We start from the raw sequence: 26,297 nt of genomic DNA on the forward strand, positions 1-26,297 counted from the left end.
TATTAAAACCTGAAAAGGCTCATCATCATCCTCTTCAGTTTAGAGACAAGACCCAACAGTCTCTAGAAAGTGCAGGAGTTGCCTCATTTCAGATTTTTTAATTCCAGTGGACTTGTTGATTTTGGAGTATCTTTTAATTTGATTTAAACTTTGTGTGAAGCTTTATATTAGTATTATATTGTAATTATAGTTTTTTTTTCTATCCCAATTTTTGAGATTATGAGGATTGGGAGGGTTCCCTTTTTTCCTCAACCTGCTAAAATGGCCATATTTTCATCTTGTTTAGAAAGCATCTTGGATATTTTTAAGCTGCCTGACAGCCAGGTCTACAGGAAGGCTGAATTTGAGATGGCTGAGGTGGCCCAGGATGCGTAGGGCACCTTCAAAGCCTGTTTGGGCCATGTAGCTCCAGGGCTGGTAGTGTGAGTGGATGAGCGTCCCAGACTTACACAGCAGGTTGAGCCAGGACACAAGCCTCTGCTCATTGAGTGCCATGCACACTAAGGCCTTAAACTCAGAGTCCGCGCTACGCTTGAATCGTGCATGCTCTTTGAGAACTGTATGGATGGCCCATAACAGAGACTGCTTGGGCGTGACCGTCACAGGACCGTCCCCTACAGGTAAACTGAAGGATTGCGAGAGCTGCCGAGCGGGCGATTCTACAAATGCCTGGCCATTTTTGGAATGATAGTAGTTGATGAAAAGTTCCCAGGGATGCAGAGTCTGCGGAGAAGAGCTGAAGGGCAGGAGGCAGGAAATGGGGGCAAGGACCAAGCTCATACCCTGGGAAGGAGCGTACAGTCCATGGGCCAACAGGTCCCGGAGTGCCAAAGCCAGTTCTTTACGCACAGAAGAGGTGAGTTCATCCCGAGGTCCTCCAGGCGACAGGCAGGCAGAGTAACTGACCACGTGTTCCTCCTGAGAGTTGGGCTGCTGGCAGGAGGCTTGCAGACGTACGTGCTCCACGGCTCCTTCGAGTTTCTGCAGCAAGGGGGTGTAGTCTTGAGCCTCCCCACCCTGAGACCACAGGTTCTGGGGCATGTGGCCCGCAGCACAACCGAACTGACTCAGTGCAAAGATCTGGAGCACTGCTAAGGCTTTCTGGATCAGCTGAAGCCCGGTTTCCCGCATCCTCTGGGCCTGTTCGGGATCCACTTTGGACAGAGAGAAGGGATTTAGCTATAAAATCCAAGAAAAAAAGGTATTATGAAGCATAATTACCTCGCTTCATCCCTCCTGTGGCTCCAGTGTTTGGTCCGGCAGCATGGGCCTGCTGGCTCTTCACACCATCATTTAACAGAGGGTTCCCCACTTCATCTGAGATGAGCAAGAACAGGATGGTAATCTAAATATATTTAAACTCAAAACTTCAAACTCAAAGGTGACAGATGAGATATTGTGCACAGTAAACTAGTACACTGGGCTCTGCAGATAGTGGCCTATCACTGATAACCACTACTGTTCAAAAGTTTGGGGTTAGTAAGATTTTTCTAAAAGACATTTTTTTTTTATTATACTGACACTTTTATTCAGCAACGATACATTAAATTGATTTAAAAAACAAACAAAAAAACTTACTATTTAATAAAGAATCCTGTAATAAAATGCATCGTTTTTCACACAAAAAAAATTAATAATAATAATTAATAATATAACATAATAATATGTTTCCAGAGCACCAAATCAGCATTTAAGAATGACTTCTGAAGGATCACGCCAATTTATATTCAGAAACTTTTACTGATTTGACTGTACATACACTATCAGGTAAGAACACAAACAGCTGAGGCGTTTCATAATTGATGAACTTTGCAACACTTGTCATTGTTATTAAACTGAATTGATTCAACACTGAACCTGAATAAAGCTGGACAATGACACTATTATCTGCTGTAGAGCTGAATTAGAACTGAAGCTGAATGTGCTCCATAATTAATGAACATTAACACTGTTATTTTCCTGTTTATTACTGTGAAGCTGCTTTGAAACAATCTGTATTGCATAAAGTACTATTTAATACATAAGACTTGACTAAAGACTGGAGTAAAGCTGCAATTCAGCTTTGACATCACAGGAATAAATTACATTTTAAAACATAATAAAACAAACAGTAACTGTTAAATTGGAATAACATCACATTAAGTGTATTTGATCAAATAAATGCAGCCTTGGTGAGAATAAAATTATTTTTTTCAAAAACATCTTTAATCTTACAGAATCCAAATGTTTGAATGATAGTGCATCCCATCATTGACCCATAAGCAGAGCTCCTCACACTGTATGAAGTTAATGAACATCTCCAGGTCTCTGATTTGGGTCTTGAGCTGCTCCACCAGCTGCTCTTTGACTCGAGCCGGGTTGACTATCTGAGCTATAGCAGCGTCCACTCTCTGTCGCAGCTCCTCTGGAGTGAGGTTCCCAATGTCTTCATTCAGATTCACATCCAGCTTTTTAATCAGCTCATCAATGATCACCTACAGATTTGAGGTGGACAGACACTAAATCAAATGCCCCAACAATGGTTTTAAGGGTAATTAGACCAGTACATCTTTAAATGACTTTCAGACTAATGTCAACAGCACGAGAGTATATTATCAGATGTACCCTTTGTCTCTCCATGACCACAGACTGAGGCAGGGAGTCATAGCTGCCCTCCTGGTAGGCGAAGCGCTCCAGGTCATCAAGCTGAGACTTCAGCTGGAGAATCAGCTCCTTCTGCTTGTTTCTCTGAGCTTCCAAGCGTTCCCTCTTCTCTCTTTCACTCTGCATATTATAAAAGCACAAACAGACAATCAAATGAACAGAACCCAGGGACTGCAGATGCAAATTAGCTTTATAGCTAACTCTGGCACAACACTGTTGTTGTGCATTGTCCCTGTACAAATAAACAAACAAATAAATAAATAATAAATAAACTTAAAAAACCTTAAGCCAAACTTAAAATATCCACATATTTGCATATGCTCTGGTGAAAGATAAGTTTGCTTCATTTGGTTTAGCTTTGCTTATATTATTATTGAAATGCAAAGCAATTCAGGATAGACATTGCTATACACACAACATGGTTATAGTTTGACTATATTTTTGCAAAGATTTTATATTTAATAGACTCTGGGAAACACAAATGTAACCGATTAATATAAAAAAGAAAAAGAGACCGAACAAAACCAAATCAAGTATGAACTCAGTCATATCAGGAATACTTAACAAGGGTCATGGTACTCACCAATTCATCCTGAAAGCAAAGAGTGCAGAGGAGGAAAGAAGAGGAAATTAATGCATTTTAATGACAGCAACAAGATACTCCAGCAGGAAGAAATACAGGGAAAGAGTGACTTTCAGATGTTACTTGTATAGTGTTTACTGTAATTTGTGTCACTATACTGTGTTGATAATTTTTAAGAGGGTGTTGATAAGTTACTTGAATGTCACAAAAAATGCCTTTCAACAATAGAAATGATTCCCGAGGGCATCACGGAGATATATTGTATAGGCTGATCATGTGTAAATGAAAGGGGGTTTGTGTTATAATGGGTGGGTGTCACAGGTGCATATTGTTACAGGAACTATTGAAGACTGTTGAAGCAGGCCTACTGAAAACAAAATAACACTGATGACCCTGTAGATCAGAGGTTTTCAAACTGGGGTCCACTGAAAAGTTCAGAAAAACAGTGTAAAAAATGTGAAAATGTATAATTAATAAAAAAAATAAGATAACAAATAAATAACTAAAAACTAGATTAGAATAGATAAAAATAAGTAAATAAATAAATATAACAGTACAGTACTATAACAAGTAGGAAAAAAATTATAATGTAACGTAATAGAAAATAAATATTTTCCCAAATAATAACTTAGACACATTTATAATAATAATTTGTCCACAGTGTAATTTGGGTCTTTATACAGGAGATGACATAAATGTCTTTCAAATTTAGGATGGGGTCCCTAACACAAGGATGATCATATTTAGGGCCCATGGTGTCTAAAAGATTGAAAAGCCCTCCTGTATATTACATGTATTAGAAAGGGTTTCATGCCACTCTCCTACAAGCACTTGTTTAGAGTCATATCTTAGCTGGACCTCAGTGTGGCCAGGCTGGTATTTAGATGGATTGCCAGCTGGTTCTTGGGAGATCTTGGTTGGTTTACTATGTTTTTTATATTATTATTATTATTCCCTGCAGGGTAGAGATCACTACTACAGAAAACAATGAAACTCACAGAGTTTTCCATCATCTGAGCATCCTGTGCCCTGCAGCCTATAACATGAGGACATCCTTTGAAGGCAAACTCTTCCAGCTCCAGCAGCATCCTCTCTTTCTCGTCGCTCTGCGCGTGGACGATCTGTTTCAGCCGAAACTGCACTTGAGCGAAGTGAGACGTTAAGGCGAGGAGCGACGAGTTCAGCTGCTCCTGCTCATCCTGCAGCTTCCTCAGCCTGGATACCAGGTCTGGATCGCTGGACGAGACAGAGCCAGCTCGCGTGCCCCTCTTCCACTGCTCATCATCCGGGCTGGCCACGGCTCCCACCGGCGCCCAGCGCTCCCCGGCTCCCGCGATGGCAGCCTCGCTGTCGGAAGTGGACAGATCCTCCGTCGACATGTGATTGGTAGCTGAGGCAGACAGCCTGGCTGTCCTTTAACTGAAAACAACCTCGACCGACTCAACCGATGCGCAATTGTTTTAACGTGAACTCAGAATGTACGCAACAACAGCTTTAGCAGGTGCAGCGCAGAGTAGCACTTGCGCCTTCAGAAAACATTGCAACGTAATAGAAACGACTAAGATCTTGAGATAAGATGGAACCAACGCACCACAATACCAACAAACGTGCGTTCCATCAAAATGTTCTATGTATCAACGAATGTGTGGGCAGGATGTTTACGTTACTGCGTAATGACGTCAGAGAAACGCTCAGTTAAATCGACGGCTTTACAGTTTGTTAAGCGTTTCTGTACATATTTACGCTTCCTTCCGTTCTCTGTGTGTTTGTTTTATGTTTACCGTAAGTGTCAGTGGCTTGGACTGCGTGCCAAAAACACACCATTGGACTGTTCTGTCCCAGCAGAGATTTGTATTAGCACTATCGACCAGGGCTACTTTTCTTAAAAGCATTGTTAGATAACTATGGTTGCAAGTTCTATTGAATTATATTGGTAAACTATCAGTTTTGCTTTTGGGAAACGCATCCTATGTTGATTTGGGAGATCCCAGCTGCAGCGAGGAGCGTCTCGCTGCAGCTTGCGGTGGACATCCAACCCCGCCCACATCCAAGTGTGACGTCAGACGCCACGCCTATGCCATACGTAAAAATACGTCATCGGGTGATGCCAGGTGACAACTCATGTGTTGTGCGCATGTGCAAAAATGGCGGAAGTATGTTTTTTTTTTTTTTTTTTTTTTTTTTATTAACATTTTGTCAAAGTACAATTTTAAGACGTAAACAAAATTGAATCAATTTTATCGGAAGTATATTGTTTCGGGGATCAAATTAAATAATGTTATCTTTCGTTTTACTAATACAGGTTAAATAACTTGTATTAAATAAATTTAAATAGTACAAATTAAACCTAGGCCACATCTCTAATGTATGGAAGTAAATTCATCCAAACAGCCGGTAAAACGCCTGCATTGGTTGATTATACTTAGGTAAATTAATATAATATTTATACCTTCCGCTGTTCGATTATGTAAATGACAAATTCACATATTTTATGATCGATTGTAACATACCTTAGACAATATGAAAGTTAAGTAGACAATTTTGTTTAAAGCATTTTTATTTATCTAATTCTCTAAAAATATGTTTCACTTATAAGGTAGGAATGTTAGTGATCATATCACTATTTTAAGGATAAATATGGGTGTTATGCAATAACTGGAATCCTCCCCTCTTTGCTTTTTTTTAAATGTGTTTATTTTTCAAATTTCTTTCATTTTAAATAAAAAAAAAATGTTGCTGAAATTGGCAAATTTATATACTTCATTTGGTTTTAAGTATTTTTGTTTTCCTTTTAATTATATACAAGAACAATTATGATCTACACACTAATATTTTTTATAGCATGGAAAAAAAAAATGTATCACCTCGCAAAAAAGAGCAACTACATTTGCATGATAGGATTGACGGTTCTCTATATAGACTAAGCTACACATACATAGGCTTAAGTCATTGGTTGCTTTGATAGATTATGTAAGTAACATGGCATTGACTTTTGGGCCTTTTTCCATCAACACAAATATATATAAAAATGTGTCCAAGTCCTACGGATGCATAAAGATCAATAAAAAGACATCCCTTGGGTATTGTTATATTTATTTCACAAAACAATAATATTCAACAATGTAGAGTAAATAAATTATTATAAATTAAATAACTCCCAGAAACATTTTATTGACTTTCAGCCCCTGTTCATCAACACATTTTAATAAGAACGTTTCCATATCCTCGCGATTGTCAAAGACAAACACACAGGCATCCCTTGCTTTCTCAGTCTCTCTTTTCAGGTAGTCTTTGATTATATTAGACTGTTTTTCTTCGTCCATCTGGAGAAATTCAGGCTCTGTCACCTCTCCATGGAACAGCTCACAGTGGCTCTGAACCCAGCACCATGCTACACCAATGTCCCTTATGAACTTCCTCTTCAGTTCCTCTTCGATCTTCTGTTGAAAGTAAAAAATAAACTGTGTTTGTGGGGTAAATCTAAAATTACTATAATTATTTTCACAAAAAAAAAAAATGTTTTTACCTCATCACTGTCATCTTGACCCATCACAGTTTCCGTACTAGCTGGCTGTTTGGTGATGGTGGACTCTGACAACCTAAAGACAGACTCAAAGGTTAGGTAAATGGACCATTTGTAGAGCATCTTTTTAGTATTTCCAACCACTCAAAGCATTCAACACATTTCTAAACATTCAACATTGTGGCCTCTCCAAAGTTTTGCTACTGCAGTGCCTAACATTCTAGGAGGAAACATTTAGTGTGTCTGGGTAGTTTGAATGCAGAAGATTCAATTTCATTTCATTAACCAGTTGTGTGTACCTTGGATGGGACATGTTTTGCAAGAGCAAACTACACCACCACCTTCGGAGCTGAGGGATGTCATCCTAACAGATAAAACCCAAAATAAAAAACTGAGAATGCATTTGAAAAAACTTCTGGAAAAAATAAATAAATAAAAAAGGAAAACCTTCCAAAAGAAAATTTGAGGTCATCACCTGGCTAAAGTCAAATGTCCAGTCCAGGGCCATATAGAGTGCATACTGAAACAGACAACAAATACCATTGAGAAAATTCAAATATTGAAATTAACTGACACCAATTTACTGTAACGTACAGATAACACTAGACCGTATTCATCTAAATACTGCATGTAAACTAAACTAAACTTCTGCCATCCCCATAACTGCTCAGAATCTGTAATTCACTGCTTACCATCAGCATGAACAGACCACAATCCAGTCCCTCTCTCTGGGTTGGAATATTCTATCAAATATTTAAATGTATAATTATTTTTTTTTTTTATACATAAAACTACAGAACAAGGACTGAAAAAAAAAACTGATGATTGCATTCTCGTACCTTGGTTATAATGATCTTCCACGGGCCATTCATTTTAAGATGAAGTAACCTGTAGAAAAAAAAATTAACAAAAGTGTAGAGTGTACACAGCAAGTTACAAAACACACATAGATAAATAACAACAATATTCTCATCACTTTAGTGGTTCCCAAGAAACTACAGTTCATCTTGTTGTTCTTTGAGATTCACATACATATTTAGATTATACAACATACATATACATGCATATATGATTTAAAAACACAAAAACCAATCATTATCTAAAGACATGCTCTCACCATACCTCCATGGTCCACTGCATGACTTATGTGGTTCTCTAGAAGGTGAAGTGTAAAAAATAACTTCTCTTCAGTGGTGAAACTGCAGCAGGGACATTCAAACCCCCCCATCACGGCAGAACTGTTCTGGATCAGGTTTGGACTGCAGAGGTGTAGGATCCTGTAAAACATGATAAATATTATGTGTATATAGAAGGATACAAAGATTTGCCACGAACAGAGACATAGTAAGACATAGTGAATTGTGTGGTTGCTCAAACAAGTTATTGTGCAAGAGTTGTCAGTGTATATCATTAAATATATTCCATGTGTTTTGCATGGGGCCAGGGGAGTACATGTATGTGAGAGAGGTGAAGTGTGAGTGTGTGTGTGTGTGTGTGAGAGAGAGATCAGTATTATGTGTCAGGGATATAAAAAAAAAAACATGAAGGATGAATCAATGCACATACATTTTATCAGGATACAGTTAGGAGCATTATAGACATTATGAAAGTAAACACAGCAGTGTTGGTAGCCTTATAACGTGCCTGTGTGCTATCGTTTCACTTCATGTCTAACAAAATATTAATTGATAATTTAATGTGTACATTTTACCATTTTAACTATTAACGTTAAGCAGAGACATACAGTGAGTGTGACAAACACTTTTGGGCTAAAAACCGAATTTTTCATTACTTACAGCCATGGCAGATAACTTCTTCCTCTTCTGGGCAACTGGCAAATACAGATAACAACAACTTCTTCTTCTTTCTGGCGATCGCAAAACAATATTTCCTTCTTTTACCGATTAAAAACATCACAAACTTCTTCAGTTCAGTCTTCTCGACGCTTCTTCCTGTTTGAAATTTAATGAGAACGTGACGTAGACGGATATAGGCGCGGTTTATGATGGCACATCCGGGTGGGCAGGGTTGGATATGTGACGTCTTTGGATGTGGGCGGGGTATCTGACGTCACGCTTGGATGTGGGCGGGGTTGGATGTCCACCGCAGGCTGCAGCGAGCCCTACTTGGCTGCAGCAACAGTTTGAAGGGTTCTTTAGTCTGTTATCTTGTGTTCTGCTGCCCTCTGCCTGTGACTAGTGTCTCTGACACAAGTGTGTCCTAAAAAGAGAAGGCCTCTCCATGTAATGTAATGGGACCTGACCTGAGACAAACTAATCAGTCAAATTACACTTCAAATGTATTTTCTTCTTTTCCCAAAGACATTTTCTGTCATCTTAGGAAGTTCTTAGCATGCTGATGTATGTTCAAGATTACCAACACATAAAATTTCTACTTTCTTATATACAAAAATGATAAACATACCTTCATTTTTGGAAGAAAAAAAACCTATTTGCAATTATTATATATCTTTATAAAATAAATATTACTTTTTCTAACTATTGTAAACAATATATATAGCTCTCTCAATATATAAATTTGAAATGCATTTAATACATTTGAATTTGGATCAATTTGAAAGTGAAAAGAAGGTTCAAAAGACAGACCATTTTCATTTCTCTCATTTATTTCTTTTTTAGAGCTGTCAAGGTTTCAGATTGGTCACATTTTTACTTAAGATATCTTTTAGTTGTCTTTCACAATGGTCTCAACATAATCAACATAACTGTTGAAAAACCAGCACTTAAATCAATAAAGAAGACAATTACACAACTAATGGTAAAGAGCTGCAATAAGGAAGTTACATAGAAAAGGTAATGTTTGTTATCTGAAGAGACCAATTTAATATGTGCTCATAATCACGAGACACAAGATCAAGTCTGAAAATATGTAACCTGTAAACCATAGAGAGAGGCCAGTGATATTTGTACATGACAAGTTAAAATGACAGAAGTGTGTTAAGACTAGAGATAATCTATGCATATGTGTTTCATATTTTCATCATTCCATAGTCAAATTATTCTTCAGATAAACCGAACAGTTACCAAAACCAAAAAAAATGATGAACAGTTTACACTTATAATTATCCCTTCTTAAAATGGAAAGTATTAGTGTAAATGTACAGTGTAAAATGGCTCAGTAGATAAAATGTAGTTGGTATTACTGATGATAGACAATGGGAACAGATATTAACCATCACATACAGCCCTAATGAAACTTTCTCATGCAAATTAAACATCTGAGTGTTTCTGATTAGTACTTTGATAAATTAAATTTCTTCTTAAAATCTGACACGTTGGGTAGTTTTGGCCATTTACCCCACTGAGTGGGAACAACCCAGGTGTTTTTTTTTTTTTTTACAGAGTACTAGCTCGTTTCTTCTTGGAGAAGAACGCCCTCCAGTTGTTCCAGTTGTTCCAGTTAAAGCCTAAGACTGAAGTACAAATTCCGCCCTCGCCGCATTTGTATCCAGCAGGGCAGCAGTGTTTGATATCATCACAGCACTCCGCCTTCACAGAGAGCAATAACAAAGGGAAGAGAGGAGTGAGGGAAAGTACAAGAACAAAAACTGGAACCTGACTAAGATAAACATTTACAATTTGACTGTCATTTGAATATACAGAAAAGTCAATAGAACTAAGATCACAAGACAGTGTGGCCATTTACATTAACATATTCAAAGGAAATGTATTGTTTGATGCAGCTTTTATGCACTGGAACATCTTTAAACCATTTCCATGAATTTAAACTTTGAGGATATAGCGTTACATGTAAGATTTAAAGTGATAGTTCACTCAGAAATGTAAATTCTGTCATTATTTACTCATCCTTATGTTGTTTCAAACATGCACGATTAAAAAAGATACCCCAATGGTTTTTATTGTATGAATAAAAAAATACAGACAGAAAGAAAATTCTTCTTCTTTCGTGTTCCACAGCTGAAAGAAACTTTGGAACAACATGGATGCAAGTAAATGATGACACATTTTTTCCTTTCTATCCATATAAGTATTATAACATTAAGTAATTGAGAATAAATTTGTAATTTTTGGGTGAAGTATTGTTTTAAGGTTTAATGCATTACCTTTGGAGATGGGCAACAGCCCCAGGTGGTCTGGGAGGTTGGACAACAGGTCTCACTGTCTTTGCAACTATATCCCTCTCCACACTGAATGTCTTTTTCTGAGATGCTCGACTGTAGTGTTTGGCTGCCAATGTGGGCAAATGGGACTATTTCCACATGCAGCCAGGTGGTTTTAATGCAGGAGCGTCTACGCAGATCACACTTGTAGCCTTTGGGACAGCAATGCTCCTGGTCTGGGCAGCAAACAGCCTATGGCATATAAGAGGTGTATTAAATATATTTAATGTTAATAGATTTTTTGTAGCCAGTCCACTTACACATATTCTTACCTCAGGAAGAGGGCAGCAGCCCCATTCTGCCATGGATAGATAACAGCAGGTTGAATCTGCAGAGCAGCTTGACTCCTCGTCGCACTCAACAGCACCGAGATTCAAGCTTGGAGCTGGTGTGCTTAGAGCAGAAACTTTATTGTACCAGGGGATCACCACATCTCCCTTGATGCAAGACACCCTGGTCACATCACACTTATAGTTAACTGGACAGCAGTGTTCACCATCTGTGCAACATACAGCCTGTGGAAAAAAAAAAAAGAGAAAAAGATACGAGCTGAAAACTTATGGGGTATCTGAACTTCACAACATGCTCCTTTAAAACTAGATTTGTTTAAAAATTGCAAAACAAATTTAATACCATTTGAAAAAAAAAGACAAAAATTAACTTAATTACATACACCACTGTTTAAAAGTTTAGAGTAAATTTTTTTTTAAGAAATTAATTTCCATTCAGCAAGGATGCATTAAATTGACCAAAGTGTCAGGAAATAAATTTATACTGTTACTAAAATTTTCTGTTTCAAATAAATGCTGCTTTTTTTTGGACTTTCTATTCAAAGGATCCTTTAAATATTTTATCATTGGTTTCCATAAAAATATTAAGTAGCACAAATATTTCTAAAGTGCCAAATCCACATATTAATATGATTTCTGAAGGACCATGTGACGCTGATGCCTGGAAAATTCAGCTTTGCCATAACAGGAATAAATGACATTTTAAATTACTGTATATCAAAATAAAATTAAATAAACAGTTATTTAAAATTTTATAATTTTATTCTATAATTAATATTTCACAATAGTACTGTTTTACTTACTTTTGATCAAATAAAGGCATCCTTTCTGAGTAAAAGAGGCAATAGGGTAATTGTCTGATAAGAGGTCTTACACAGTTGGGTTTCTCAATAAAATTTTGCTGAACACTTGAAGGACATCATTGTGAAAGAGGGACTGAGGGATATCACCAGAGTAATAAAATTCAAAGTTGTAAGTGCAGTGTGTATTTTCTCATTTGGTTACTCATGCAAGATTAGATAGAAACATATGAGATATCTCTGAGATATACTGTACCTCAGGCAAAGGACAGCAGCTCCAGTCTCCATCGGTGTTCTTACAGCAAGTGCTGGAGTCAGGACAAACGTGGCTAGAGTCACACTTCACGTTCCCAGGTGACCTCTGACCTGCTTTAGGGAGAGCAGGCACCTTCTCCAGCCAAGGCTTAGAGCCTGAAGACCCATCACAAGACCCGGCAGAAACATTACATGTCGTACCATGAGGACAGCAGTGGATGAAGTCTTCACAACACACGGCCTACAGAGAAAATTAACACACAGCTTTAACTTAACTCAAAACACAACTCTGCATCAGGGTTGGTTAGTGTCAGTGGGTGACTTACCTGTGGCAGAGGACAGCAGGCCCATTCTCCTTCTTGAGTTATACAGCATGTGCTTCCATCTTGACAGGCTGCAGTGTCATTGCACAGAACATCACAGGCTGAATGAACAGAAGGCAATAACAAAAACCATTTAAGAAGTGTTATTATTTATATGCACATAAAAAACATGTATGTATGTACAAATATGCACATACTCTCGGGGAGTGCACCAGCCAGTGTAGTCATTTGGATGCCAGCAGTAGTGATTTGTCTGTTTGTAGTGAGTTCAGCTTCAGCCCTTATTTCTGCAGCTTTTGAAGAATAGGGACAAAGAAAGAAAATGCTGAATTATATCAGTGAAGGTTTTAAGAAAATGAATAACTCCCTCGGACAATAGCCTACGTTTGTGATCTTCCCATTCAGCTCTAAGACGAGCAGGGAACTTGGCCCACATTGGCAGCTCCTGATTGGTGGACATACATTTGGAGCCTTCAACATCACAGACACTGTCCTCTGGACAACAGTGGATTTTATCATCACAACAGACAGCCTACAGAAAACACAAATGGCACAAAGAGGAATGCAAGTCAATATATTCATAAACAAATTAAGAAAATAATAATTTTATTCAACAAGGATTCCATAATTTGATCAATATATATATATATATATATATATATAAATTTATATAATATTTATTTATTTATTTTTAAATAAATGGATAAATATTCCAAATATAGAAGAAATTCAGTTTCAAAAATGCATATTGATTTAAATATTTCTTCGATTGTGAAAAAAACAGCTTCATTTTCTGAACTGAGAACTCAGTGTCTGCATGTCTCTGCACATATTACTGTATTTGAACTGTGCCACTACCTTTGGCATGGGGCAGCATGCCCACTGACCATCTTCTGTCTCACAGCATGTGGTGTCCACGGGACACTCTGAGGTCCCATTTCCACAAAGAACAGTCTCGACTGGTTCTAAGAACAATCACAGGCCAACACCATGAACTACATGTATATCCTATCATAATGAATACAGTTAGTGTTACTACTGTAAACCGGTAATACATTTATATGGGATCTCCTTTAAATAAAGGAATGAAAGTCTCTAGTCCGCGTTCATTCCTTCAGTCTCTTCCATACCTTTTAGTTTGACACACAAACTGCTGTCTGCACTGCATTCGTGGTCTTTTGGGCAGCAGTGTTTCCCGTCTGAGCACACAAGGCCCTGAAAAAGAGAAGAACATAGTATATATTCTTATACCAAAAAAAGTATAGAAAAGTATACATCTCTAAGGGTCTATGTTTTAGCAGCATCACACTTCTTTTGTGACCAGGTGAGAGGTCATTCAATACACCGTGTCATGGACAAGAAGCTGGTGGTTTGGGCCCATATTCCTGTGATAATGTAACTTACCTGTGCTACAGGACAACAGCCATATGATGAAGCCATCAGCAGACAGGAGAACTCAGCAGGACAGAAGGAGCCATCAGGACAGGTGATGTCGTCTTCACTTGCAGGTAATGAGGGAATCATTCTGAACGACTGAGGAACAAGGGACAATTCACCCAAAATATCATTTACTCACCCTCATTTTTCATAGTATGGAAAAAAATACTCAATGGCTACCACATTGGTTTAGTTACCAACATTCTTCAAAATATCTCCTTTCAGATTTTGAACAAAATGAAGGGGGGGGGGTTAATTATTACAGAATTTTCCATTTTTGGGTGAACTTTATATCATAACAAACCACTACTACAAGTACTATTATTTAGACTCTTTTTATAATTTCTCACTTTGGGAAGGTCGGTCCGTTTAGCCGGTATCCTCTCCACTAATGGCAGTGTATGTGTGCTGTTTATACACGTGGAGTCCACAACACTACACAGCATGCTTTCAGGACAGCAGTGCAGGTGGTCCTCACAGCACTCACCCTACACACACACACACACACACACAAATAATTATACACATGTATGTATGCCTGTCGCAATAATCAATATATCGACTTATCACGCGATATATGTACATGACATCAATAATTTTGGGTGACACAATACATTGCCCATTATATTTACTTAAACATTTTTCATCATGTTTTGGACATTCCACTTTTGCCTGTGACTTTTGCAGCTTCTTGTACAAAGCATGTTATAGTCATGAGTGAGGTGCTAGTTCAAATAAAAAAAATGCTTCTACAAAACAAAAAGTTTAATCTGCAGATATGGTCTTGTTTAGGGTCCTGTGCCTTTGTGCATAGACATCTGCTGTGAGTAGTTATTGTGTTTTTCAGCAAAAGTGTGCACCCTTAATTTACAGAGAAAAGAAGATCAGGGTAAAATCTGTAGATGGATAAATCTCCATTCAAGTTCTCATTCAATGCATTTTTTCTTTTTTTCTACTTGTTACTTTGCTATTTTTGTTAGAAAATGTTTACTTACTATTTATTCAGGTTTTATAAGGTATCTAGTATTTTGATACTTAATGTCCATGATCTAAATATTCTTAAAAATTAAAAGTTGGTTGTCATTTTTAAGTGTGTAGGCCTTCTTGCATTATTATGCTGTTACATGATGATTATTTATTTAGTGGCATAAAATGGTCTTTAAAAAGACAATAATATCGCTTATTGCTATTATTTTTGGGGCAATATATCGCACAACAAAAAGTTGTTAACGTGACAGGCCTACATGTATGAGCTGATTATTCACACAAACATACTGTAAACAGTTCATTGACCAATACTGAAACTGGACATTTGACACAACCTCCTGGATTCATTTCTTTGAGCTCTTTGAATAGCAAAGTCATCATATAGCAATTTGCATGTTGATACTACAAGTGCCTTATCATAACGCTTATTACATGAACTTACAGTGTGAATGTGTCTAAAAAAAAGGGTGCTATTGAGGAATATCTGACAGAGCATAAAAAACCAGTGACCGCGGAACAGTCTTCCATATCAGTGTACAATTTACCTTCTCTTGTCTTGTCTGATCTACTTTCTACGACCTTTATTATATTTATAGAAGAATACCTGGCACTATAGTCTGAAATGAAACTGTCTTTATGTTTCTGTCACTAGTTTAGTTGCTCACGTGATGGTAAGGACAGCAGCTGAAGTCTCCGGTGGGATCCTGGCAGCATGTCTGGCCCACGTCACAGACTTCATTGTTGGGGCACTGCGAGCAAGCAACCAGAGTCACCAGAGCGAGGCCTAATGTCACTTTCAACATCTGGATGGAACGAGAGAGAGTTATGTGAAAAGTGTTTGATGTGTTTAAGCAGAAAATGCAAATTCTAACTTTCATTAATTTGGAATACTGTAAGCATCAGACCTTCACGTCTCGGATGCAGGGTCACAATTTAACAAACCTTTTCAGATGTATAAATCACTGTATTGTTGAGCTACAACAGTGCAAGTTTATGATTTTACTTAGTGTACCACTTCCTCTTCCACATATAGAAATTTGAAGCAAAAGCTTACCAGATAAACTACGCTGACCCCAGAAACAATAACTAAAACTCAGGTTTATAAATGTTTGAGAAAAAAAGAGTTTCAAAGCCAGCAAAAAAACTGTTGTTATACAGTTGGAGAGTGTCTTATTTTCTTATTTCTGACTGAGGGCACACCAAGGGCACCAGTTAATTTAAAGTGTGCCGTTTCCTTATGAATGCCAAGCCACATTGTGACTGATAGACTGGTTTTAGCACCTAAACTTCCATTTCACAAAAAGGGGTAACTGTGAGTGTGGTACTTTAACTTTTTTTTTTTTTACTCACTGATTAATTTTGTAGCTATTTCCAACTGAGAATAATGCTCAAATTAATTCATGTCAGAAACAATAAACCTCTTCTAAAGTAAAAGAAATAGAGAGGATGCACTTCAATTCAACTTACTCTGAAATGTTTAATGAACAGGTGGATTTGTGGATCCGTGGGCTCCAAATTACAAATCTGTCAAAAGAACGTTTTAGATCAAAATAAAATAATTGAGAAATTTATTAAATGCATCATTCCATTTAATTCTCTTTTACAGTTTATTAACATTAAATGCACAACATAAAAGTGAGTTAGTTCATTATAAGAAAAAAAATCTTCTATGAAGTGACACGTAAAAATGATACACAATGAGCAAAGCACTTTTGCACATAACTTCCATGCTGTTTGAAAATGCATAAAGGGCGTCTGAAACGAATTATGGAAATACAAGACCTACCGTGCTCCCTTGAAACTTTCTTGAACTGCTGGAGTTAATATGTTTGCCTCTTAAATAAAGAGTTCTCTCAAACTCCGCCTACATTAGAGGAAAGCCTTTGGATAATGTAACTGTCCGTTAATACGAGGCGTCATCCGTGTTGGATTCCCTGGAAATGTAATGGAATCTTTTTCCGTCAGAAAATAAATAAATAATAATAATTTATATATATATATATATAGTCTAAAGTCACTTTGAATAAAAACGTCTTCTGACCATTAGTATATGAAAATTGTATAATATGTCAAAAAGCTTTTTATACATTTCTGAATATGAAAAAATGGAAACCTGGCACCTGAACACATTGCTGAAACAACGTTTTGGATAACCTACAGTCCCGTAGAAAACACTAATATTCGACTTTTGGCGCCATAGTAAAAACAAAAGACAAAAATGAAACGTCCCTTTCTCCAAGATACTGTATTAAAGAACAATCAGAATATAAGTAGGCCCACGTATTGGTCATGCATGCACCTGCTAAACTGTCCTTAAGATTTAGGTCTCAGAGTTAGGTTAGGCATAATTTAAAGGCCATGTTGCAGGTTAACCACCACTCACTTTCGATTAATGGGTACATAAATCACTCAAGATATGTATATCATTTTTAAATTGTCTCAAAAATGGTCTTAAATACCTATTTTTTAAGTTTTTGGTATTAACGGGTTTTTTACCCAACACGGTGATGACGTCACGTTGGGGAGAAGTCGAGGAAAGGTAGCCTCAGCTCAGTCTAGTATGATGCCGCGTTCCAGGCAGCCCGTAACCCGTGTTTCCCCAACCTTAAACCCGAAAAAAAAGTGCAATGGAACGGCAATCAAACCCGTGACTTCCCACCCATGAACTCGTGTCTCGTACTAGATCGATGTACTCCGAGTTCCGAGGTCACACAGCACGCGAAACAACGATGACAGCCCCTACGGATAATACTGCCTACGGATGCAGTGTTTATGCAAGTGGTACACGTTGAAAAAACGATTTTAGGTCAATGCAACGTTGCAATAAAATAAATAAAATCTAGTTACAATTCCTTTCGCTCAGAAAGTTTGGCGTAACTTGCCTGGAACGGTACAAAGTCGTTAGTAGTTAGTGATTACGAGCTCAAAAACCTGCCTGGAACGCAGCGAAGAGGTGGCAAGAGCCAACATGTATGATCCGCAGCCGTGTAATTTCGATCGAGCCAAATGAGGGCAAATGAGGAATTGCCAAGAACTGATGTCCGTCAAAGCCTATGCATGGTCCGAGGAGAATTAGTGGAGAGTTGGTGAAGTGTCCTGGTGAGTTGCTATCATTTAGCATCGCAGCAATGAGCACTGGAGCTAGTCTACGAGCAGCAGTGCACAATAACGACACACACACACACACATATATATATATATATATATATAATTGTGTTTATTTTTTACTGTCATTGAGTAGCACCGAGTAAAAAAAAAATTCTTTATATCTAGTGGCAGTGATCATGACGTTAGTTCAGATAAGTACCGGTAACCTTTTTCATAGTGTCGTAGTACTGGTAAACTTTGTCTTTGTCATCTAGAAATACAAGGCATCATGTTTGCTATATGGACGTTTCTAAGCGTTTATCTCGTCCTCCGGTGAAAATGTTGTTGCAAACGTAGCCGCGTGTGTGTCGCTGTGTTTGGCAGGTGCTTGTGTGGGCGGTGTCGTCCCATGGAAACTGCGCTGAAAAGCTTGTGCTGTAGGGAAGTGAGTGTGTTTGGGTCGCTGTTGGTCGATATCTCTCCATCTATCTGTCTGTTTATCTATCTATATATGTAGTCTATCTATCTATATATATATATCTATGTATTTATCTATTTATCTATAATCTGCGCTATCTGAATACTCACGTCTACTACTCGTCTCTCTAGTCACTCTCAATGCTCTCAAGGCGGCTTTGGTAAATTCTCTCCCCAACGTGACGTAATGCAATGCATTGTAGGGGAAAGGAGACCGCTGTAAGATAGTACCTACTTTTTCGTATTATATTCCGTTTTGTGATACCCAACAACATAAAATACAATGGATAACAGTTTAAATGTTTATTACCAACAAGCAAATTGCACAAATTTGTTAAAAAATTAACCTTGCAACACGGCCTTTAAGACAGATTTTTCTGACTCCGAAAAATACCAGAAGATGCCCAGAGTCCCGATCACCTGCACGAACCTGCCATTGACCCGCTGCAGAGAAGAGGACTGCATGTAGCCCGAGCAAAATGACGATGTTTGAAATGTAAATGACTGAATACATAATTGTGAGGACATTATTTATTGGTCCCAGTGAGGAAATAAGCTTATAAATCATACAGAATATTCTTTTTTGGGAATCAAAAATTGCAGAAAGTTTTGTGTGCGGTAGGTTTAGGGGTAGGGTAAGGGATAGAAAATACAATTTACAGTGTAGCCTTATGTCCCCATAAAACATGGAAACCCAACGTGTGTTAAAGAAACTGTGCCTTATGGCTACTATCGACGCCACCACTGTGAACATATAGACCTAGTAAATAGATCACATCATACTTGAAACGAAAGCGAAACGTATTAAGTAGGCTACGTGTTGCTTCGTCACGGTATGTATTTGTCTCATCTGTTAATTTAGTAATATTTGGAAATAAATGAACATGACAAAACAAAAAAGTATAAAGTGGTTGCTACTAAAAGTTATAGTCACGGAAGTCGCTTTATGGTTTGTTGTTAAAGTGGTTTGTTGTTAAAAAAGTTGTGACAGACGCAAGGTAGGCTATATGACAAGTGAAAGTGTTTAAAGTCAACATTTTCCTCAACATTTTACAAAACGAACAAAACAAATAGTAAACACAACAAAAACTTGTCTGCTGGCTTTAATACATGGTTTAATATTTTTTCTATAAAGCAACTTTTTGCGACGTTAACAACTCAAGCGGTCATGTTTAACACGCTAAAGTGAATTAACTAGCTCAATTTACACGAATGAAATGTCCAAGATCTGATGAAAACCAGCTCTTAAAGGTTTTTACATTGGTTGCAAAGACATGTTATGTCTGATTTCTGTCTAAAACAGTGTTGTCTGTTCACAGGTTCTTGCGTAGGTATAATGTCTACTGAGGTAAAGGAAGTATTCTGGCGAAGACTTTTTTTTCATTCGATTCTCTATTCAGTACAATGACCCTGTTTGTCATTTTGTCTGTCCACTCAGGATTATAGCCTTGTGGATGGTGAGTCTTTGAGATGTCTGGACCATGTACTGAGGGAGATCAGCAAATACAAGGTGTGTGAGTGGCTCGTAAACCGGGATACTTGTCAACCAGGATACAAACCATTAATCCTTATGTCCTCTCATCTGTCCAGACACAGCATGAAGCATTGCTGGCAGAACAAAAAATACTGAGAGATGGCATAGATAATAACAACAACTTTGCCAAGCAATTTAAAAAACGTTCTGATGAGAGGAAATCGTCATTTGAGGATGAAAAAAAGAAACGTAATATGATAATTCAGAAAGAGAAAGTATGTATAAGTAAAAATACAGACAATCATTTTATATCCTAATCTATAGACTTAAAAAACAATCGGTTGTATTCGGTCCCTGTGTGCAGGTGAAGTGCAAAGCTGTACAGGACGAGAACGCAGACCTGCAGACGGAGATCCTGAAAGTGAAGGAGGAATTGCATAACCTGGACCAAAGAAACACAAGTCTGAAAAAGCAAACTGAGGTTTACAGAGTCAAAATATATATATTCATGCTTATCTTAGCTTCAGTTACTGGCTCTACAATATATCAGTTCAATACATGTTGAAATACTTTTTAATAATAATCTAAACATTTTAAACATTTTCCCTTTTATTCATATAAATTTGAACTTGCTTAATTTCAATGCTTAATTGGGACACATTAGCAACTGTGGGATTAACAAGGCTCCACACTGACTCCACAGATCTCTACAGCGGTGCCTGAGAGGAGGGTTGTGTTTCGAGGAAATACAAAAGAGGGAGCGCATGCTGTGAGTTTTGATGTGAAGCCCCGCATAGTTTATCCAATGGAGGGTGGGACAGCACTGATCACCTTTGAAGAAGAGGATGGTATGTAATGATCCAAACTAGCATCATCACAGAAACATCATCAAAGGTGCTTAAAGGTTCAGAGAACTCTTAAAGGGCTTAAATACACTGAAACAAAGGAGATGATCAACTAAACAACAGGTGAATGAAATGAGTAATTTAACAGAGGTCAAATGGTAAAACAAAGAAGACAGAACCAAAACACAATGAAAACATGAACAAAATAGAATATAAGTTTAACAAAGTCTTTGGCACCAGAAACAACATTGACCTCAAGCTACTGCAGTGTCCACAAGATATTGATACTTCCTAACCCTATAAGTTAAGGTCCCCATCTTAACTTATTTTAATATATCATTGTTTCTTTAAATTAATAACTAAAAGTAACTGAAATAACTGAATTAAAATGTAAAAATGTAATATTTTTATTTAAGTTTTAGGACCTGTGGCCAGTAGCACGAAGCAAAATGAACAAACTCAGAGTTTCGAAGTAAGTTTAGAGTTGACAAAACCAAACAAATCTAACCTGGGGCCCGTTCTTCGTACGTCGCTAACTCAGTTAGCTGGATTTGATTGTTGACGATTTGGCGTGATCTTGGATCATTTGGTTCTTCGAAGCTCATCCCGGAGCTGCTGTCATAGCAACAGGTCCGTAAGCTTAAACCTTCTCGGGAGCAGGCTTATTTCATGTAAACAGGATTAGATCGCTTCTTTTCAACCAGAACTGATCCTCAAAATAAGTCTGCTACCACCGCTACTTTATTACAAGAGTATCGTACTGATCCAGGCACAATAATTTAAAATAATAATCATTAAAAAAATTATTTAAAAATAATATAAAAATGCTGTGTAGTCCATAACAGCCTACTATAGACACGGCCAGTTTTACTCACTGAAATATTTATTTGTCATAAAATTATTACTTCATAATGTGAGTCTTACACACATGCTATACAGATAATAGAGTCGTGCATTATTTTGAGTGATGACTGCTATTATAAGAGTGGCTTGATGGAGTGCAGGAGATGCAGATAACATGATATTGACCCTTAAGAAACTTTCATTAATGCTGTCACGTAACAAATCTGTCCAAATATAAAATGAAATTAATAGATAATTTCTACATTGAAATAAAAATGTAAAGACTGTACAACTATTATAAATTGCGAATATAAATCATTGGGAATCATGAAAAAAATTCTAATAAAATAAAAACATGCATCTATTATCTGTTTCATGTAACTATTATAACATTTATGTAGTTTTGTTTGCTTGGCTGTTTCCTTATAAAAGTCCAGAAATTTGTCAAGTTTTTCGTCGGGTGTCATTTTAAATTATATGACGTCATTACATTGCCGTCTTGCCACCAGCCAATCGCTGCACTGCTGATCATGGTTTCGAGTATCGATACATATCCCCTTTTAACCCAACACATGAACGCGCAATTATCTCAGATAACTCAATCCAGCGATACTAATCATACACGACAGGTGTGTTCGAAGAACCCAATTAGCCGGATCATGATTAGCACGATGATATCATCTTGGATGTGTCATTTGATCTCGGCTGTAATAAGCAACGTACGAAGAACGGGCCCCTGGTTTAGATCAGGGGCCAATTTTTGTATGTCACTAACTCAGTTAGCTGGATTTGATTGTTGTTGATTTGGCTTGATCTTGGATTGGTTGGTTCTTCGAAGCTCATCCTGGAGTTGCTGTCATAGCAACAGCTCGGGAGCAGGCTTATTTCATGTAAACAGTATTATAATGCATCTTTTTAAGCAGAATAGATACTTAAAATTTGTCCCAGCCACCGCTACTTTGTTGCAAGGAGCATCCTACTGATCCAGGAACAATAATAATAATAAAATAATAATTAAAAAATTAATTTAAATGTAATATAGGCTAATAACATTGTAAAGTCTATAATACTATAAACACAGCCAGTTTTACTAAGTGAAATATTTATTTGTCATAAAAAAAATAATTACAATTACATAACTGTATTAGTCTTACAAACATGCTATACATATAATGTAGAGTCGTGCATCAATTTGAGTGCTGAAAGCTATTATGGGAGTGGCTTGATGGAGCGCATCATCAAGATGCAGACAAAAGGATCTTGACCCTTGAAACTTTAATTAATGCTCTCACATAACAAACCTGTTTCAAAGATAAAATTAAATGAAATACTAATTGCTACATTGAAATAAAAATATAAAGTCTGTACAAATATTAGAAATCGTGAATATAAATAATTGGAAATCATGTAAAAAATGTAATAAAATAAAAACAGTGCACATTTCATTTATCTATTATAACATTTATGTACTGTATGTGCTGTTTCCTTATAAAAGTCCTTATAAAAGAAATTTGGCAAGTATTGGCAAGTATCCTGCCGCCAGCCAATGGCTGCACTGCTGATCGTGGTTTCGAGTATTGACATATAGCCCCTTTTAAACCAACCCATGAATGCGCAGTAATCTCAGATAACTTAATTCAGCCATACTAATCATCAACAACAGATGCGTTCGAAGAACTGAATTAGCCAGGTCCTGATTAGTGCGATGATATCATCTTGGATGTGTCATTTCATCTCGGATGTATTACGCGACGTATGAAGAACAGGCCCCTGGTTCAGCAGGCTCATAAAGCTTGATATAAATGCTCTCAGTCAACTCAGAGTTTGATCCAGAGTTTGTGATTAACACCGGAGTGGATGATTTCACCAAGTACAACGTTACCGTGGTGACGAAACCCACTCAAACCAGTCCACCTTCTTGAGCCCGAAAACTCTTCTCAAACTAAATGCAAACTTACCTGGTTTAAAACTGAAACCGGCTTTGTGCTACAGGCCACTGGTCTTCAGGGATCCCATTCTTTTGAACCAGTGCATGTACATGACTCTTCCAGTTGTTTGTAAAGTATAGAAGTATAGAAAAAAAAGAAAAAAACACTTCTAAATTTATTAAAATATTTTTTTGCTCAGGATTTCTACCTGATTAAACATTTTAGAGCATAGACAGAAAAATGTTTATACATTTAAAAATGCCCATCACTTTTTAAGATTTTATCAATAATTATTTATCAACTGTAGAAATCACAGTTTTTAAATTAGGCTGTCTCATATATCCCAAGTAGAAACCTTCTTTCTGTAGAAACCTTGGTTCCTCCAAGAAGAAAAGATGTTGTTTAGAGGTTGTAATAAAATAAGAAAATTATCTGAGGACCCCTAGAGGGTTTCTTGGCTTATGAATCACTTCCATTGATTTTTACACCGAGACACTTTTCAGTATCATTTAAATGACTGTAACACATAGGCCTATCAGGGCTTCTTGTATAGCTTATTGCTTTATTAACTTCTCTTCAAATCTCTTCTGATACTACATCTTAGTGGCTCAGAAAATCTTGAACCTAAAGGATCATTCGGTGCAACTCGGGGACTGTACCATCACCGTCCAGGCTAAACCCATTCAGTTCCTGGTACCCGAATATGTTGAGGTAATAGAGACAAGCTGACATCCGTTTACAAAGATGGATTGTGTATGCATTGCATTGTGTTCCTATGGACTAACAGGATATAAAACAACACTCTGTTTCTCTCTCCATCTGTTAGATGGAAACACAGGTGTGCCCACGCAGAATCCTAGTCTCCAACCTGCCAAAGGAAGAACCTGAGGAGAAAGTACTAGACAAACTGGACATCCATTTCTCTCGGACAAGGAATGGGGGCGGTGAGGTGGAGGACAAGGACATGCTGCACGACTCTGGCACTGTGGTCATTACTTTTGTAGATGATAATAGTAAGTCAACTAAATACATTCAGTCTGACACATCTCAGTGCAAGATGCTTGAAGTGTTTCAAAATTCTGTTTTCATTTGTCTTCAGTTGCCAAAGGTCTCTCCGACAAACAAGATCATGAGGTAGACTTTGGTAAGAGGAAGTACAGGGTGAAGGTCACTCCATTCCTCAATGGCGAGATTTCACAAATGAGTGTAAGAAGAATAGAGTATGTCACAATACTTTAAACCATTAATACTGGGTTGTTTATGATGTGAACTGACTGTTGCTCCCTTTCAGATCTGTGACTCAGTGTGCCTGCGCACAGTGCTGCTGACGGGCATCCCTGACATCATGGACAAAGACAACCTGCAGGACAACCTGGAGATCCACTTCCAGAAGAGCGCCAATGGTGGCGGAGAGGTGGAAGGCATCATCTACAACCCTCCAGGTCACACCACCCTGGCTTTGTTTGATGAGGACTCTCCTAAAGACAGCTAGAGTGTGTGAGGATGCTACAAAACCTCTACAGCCCAGAAATTGAATGCTGCCTTCAATTAAACAGATCATTCATTCTTAACAGACTCTATAGAACTCCTGATTTGGGTCTATTGTCAGAAAGTTATATAGTATAAAGATCCCTTCACCTCTTATTTTCTGTAATCGTGACTTCTTTACCTATTATCGAATGTACTTTATATATTATTATACTTAATGGATACAAATTTTTATTATTTACAATTCTTAGCTGTATTTCTTGACTTTTGATGATGAAAGATCTGGTCATATTGGGTTATGACTTATAGAGAACGAAGTCTTCAATAAATGGTAATCAAAACTATCATTATGATGTTTATGATACACTAATAGGAATCTTATGAAGCTTAATCCAAACACAAAAGAAAAGATATTCTGTACAATGAAAGAGAAGGTTATGTTTAAGAATGTCTTTTTTTTACATGACCCTTAAGCATATTTGTTTTCAATATGCTTTTATTTTGGTCAGTCATGGTCACTGGTGAATCTCATTATTGTAGCAAAATAGTTTTAAGTTATAATTTATATTTAGAGATTATTATAAATATATTAAAATAAATTAAAATTTGATATTTTATTCAAAAAACACTATCATGATGATCAAAATGTATTCTTAAAGGGATAGTTCACCCAAAAATGAAAAATTATGTCATTAATAACTCACCCTCATGTTGTTCCAAACCCGTGAGACCTCTGTTTATCTTCAGAACACAGTTTAAGATATTTTAGATTTAGTCCGAGAGCTCTCAGTCCCTCCATTGAAGCAGTGTGTATGGTATACTGTCCATGTCCAGAAAGGTAAGAACAACATCATCAAAGTAGTCCATGTGACATCAGAGGGTCAGTTAGGATTTGTTGAAGCATCGAAAATACATTTTGGTCCAAAAATAGCAAAAACTACGACTTCTCTTCCGTGTCTGTTGCGAGCGCGTTCAAAACACTGCAGTTTAGTTGATATCCGGTTCGCGAACAAATCACTCTATGTAACCGGATCTTCTTGAACCAGTTCACCAAATCGAACTGAATCGGTTGAAACGGTTAGTGTCTCCAGTACGCATTAATCCACAAATGACTTAAGCTGTTAACTTTTTCAATGTGGCTGACACTCCCTCAGAGTTCAAACCAATATCCCG

General features: G+C 37.3%; 2 protein-coding genes and 1 pseudogene across 2 annotated transcripts; 1 reads left to right on the top strand and 2 right to left on the bottom strand.

Moving 5' to 3' along the window:
- Positions 1-204: 204 nt before the first annotated feature.
- On the bottom strand, positions 205-4,882 carry LOC132149110 (RUN domain-containing protein 1-like). Its single transcript, XM_059558052.1, has 5 exons — positions 4,225-4,882; positions 2,605-2,763; positions 2,276-2,474; positions 1,222-1,317; positions 205-1,154 (listed from the first exon to the last, which is right to left on the bottom strand). Exons 1-5 carry the CDS (start codon positions 4,603-4,605, stop codon positions 283-285), a joined length of 1,707 nt encoding a protein of 568 aa, XP_059414035.1. The 5' UTR covers positions 4,606-4,882; the 3' UTR covers positions 205-282.
- Positions 4,883-10,090: 5,208 nt separating this feature from the next.
- Positions 10,091-16,504, bottom strand: LOC132148589 (progranulin-like; annotated as a pseudogene).
- A 2,757-nt stretch (positions 16,505-19,261) lies between these two features.
- On the top strand, positions 19,262-25,468 carry LOC132149111 (interferon-induced 35 kDa protein homolog). Its single transcript, XM_059558053.1, has 10 exons — positions 19,262-19,379; positions 19,866-19,894; positions 19,985-20,056; positions 20,137-20,295; positions 20,385-20,501; positions 20,724-20,868; positions 24,241-24,347; positions 24,463-24,649; positions 24,736-24,842; positions 24,928-25,468. The coding sequence occupies exons 2-10, from the start codon at positions 19,883-19,885 to the stop codon at positions 25,126-25,128; spliced, it is 1,107 nt and encodes a 368-aa protein (XP_059414036.1). The 5' UTR covers positions 19,262-19,379; positions 19,866-19,882; the 3' UTR covers positions 25,129-25,468.
- Positions 25,469-26,297: the final 829 nt, after the last annotated feature.

The sequence above is a fragment of the Carassius carassius genome, chromosome 9, assembly GCF_963082965.1.
Source record: "Carassius carassius chromosome 9, fCarCar2.1, whole genome shotgun sequence".
Taxonomy (NCBI): domain Eukaryota; kingdom Metazoa; phylum Chordata; class Actinopteri; order Cypriniformes; family Cyprinidae; genus Carassius; species Carassius carassius.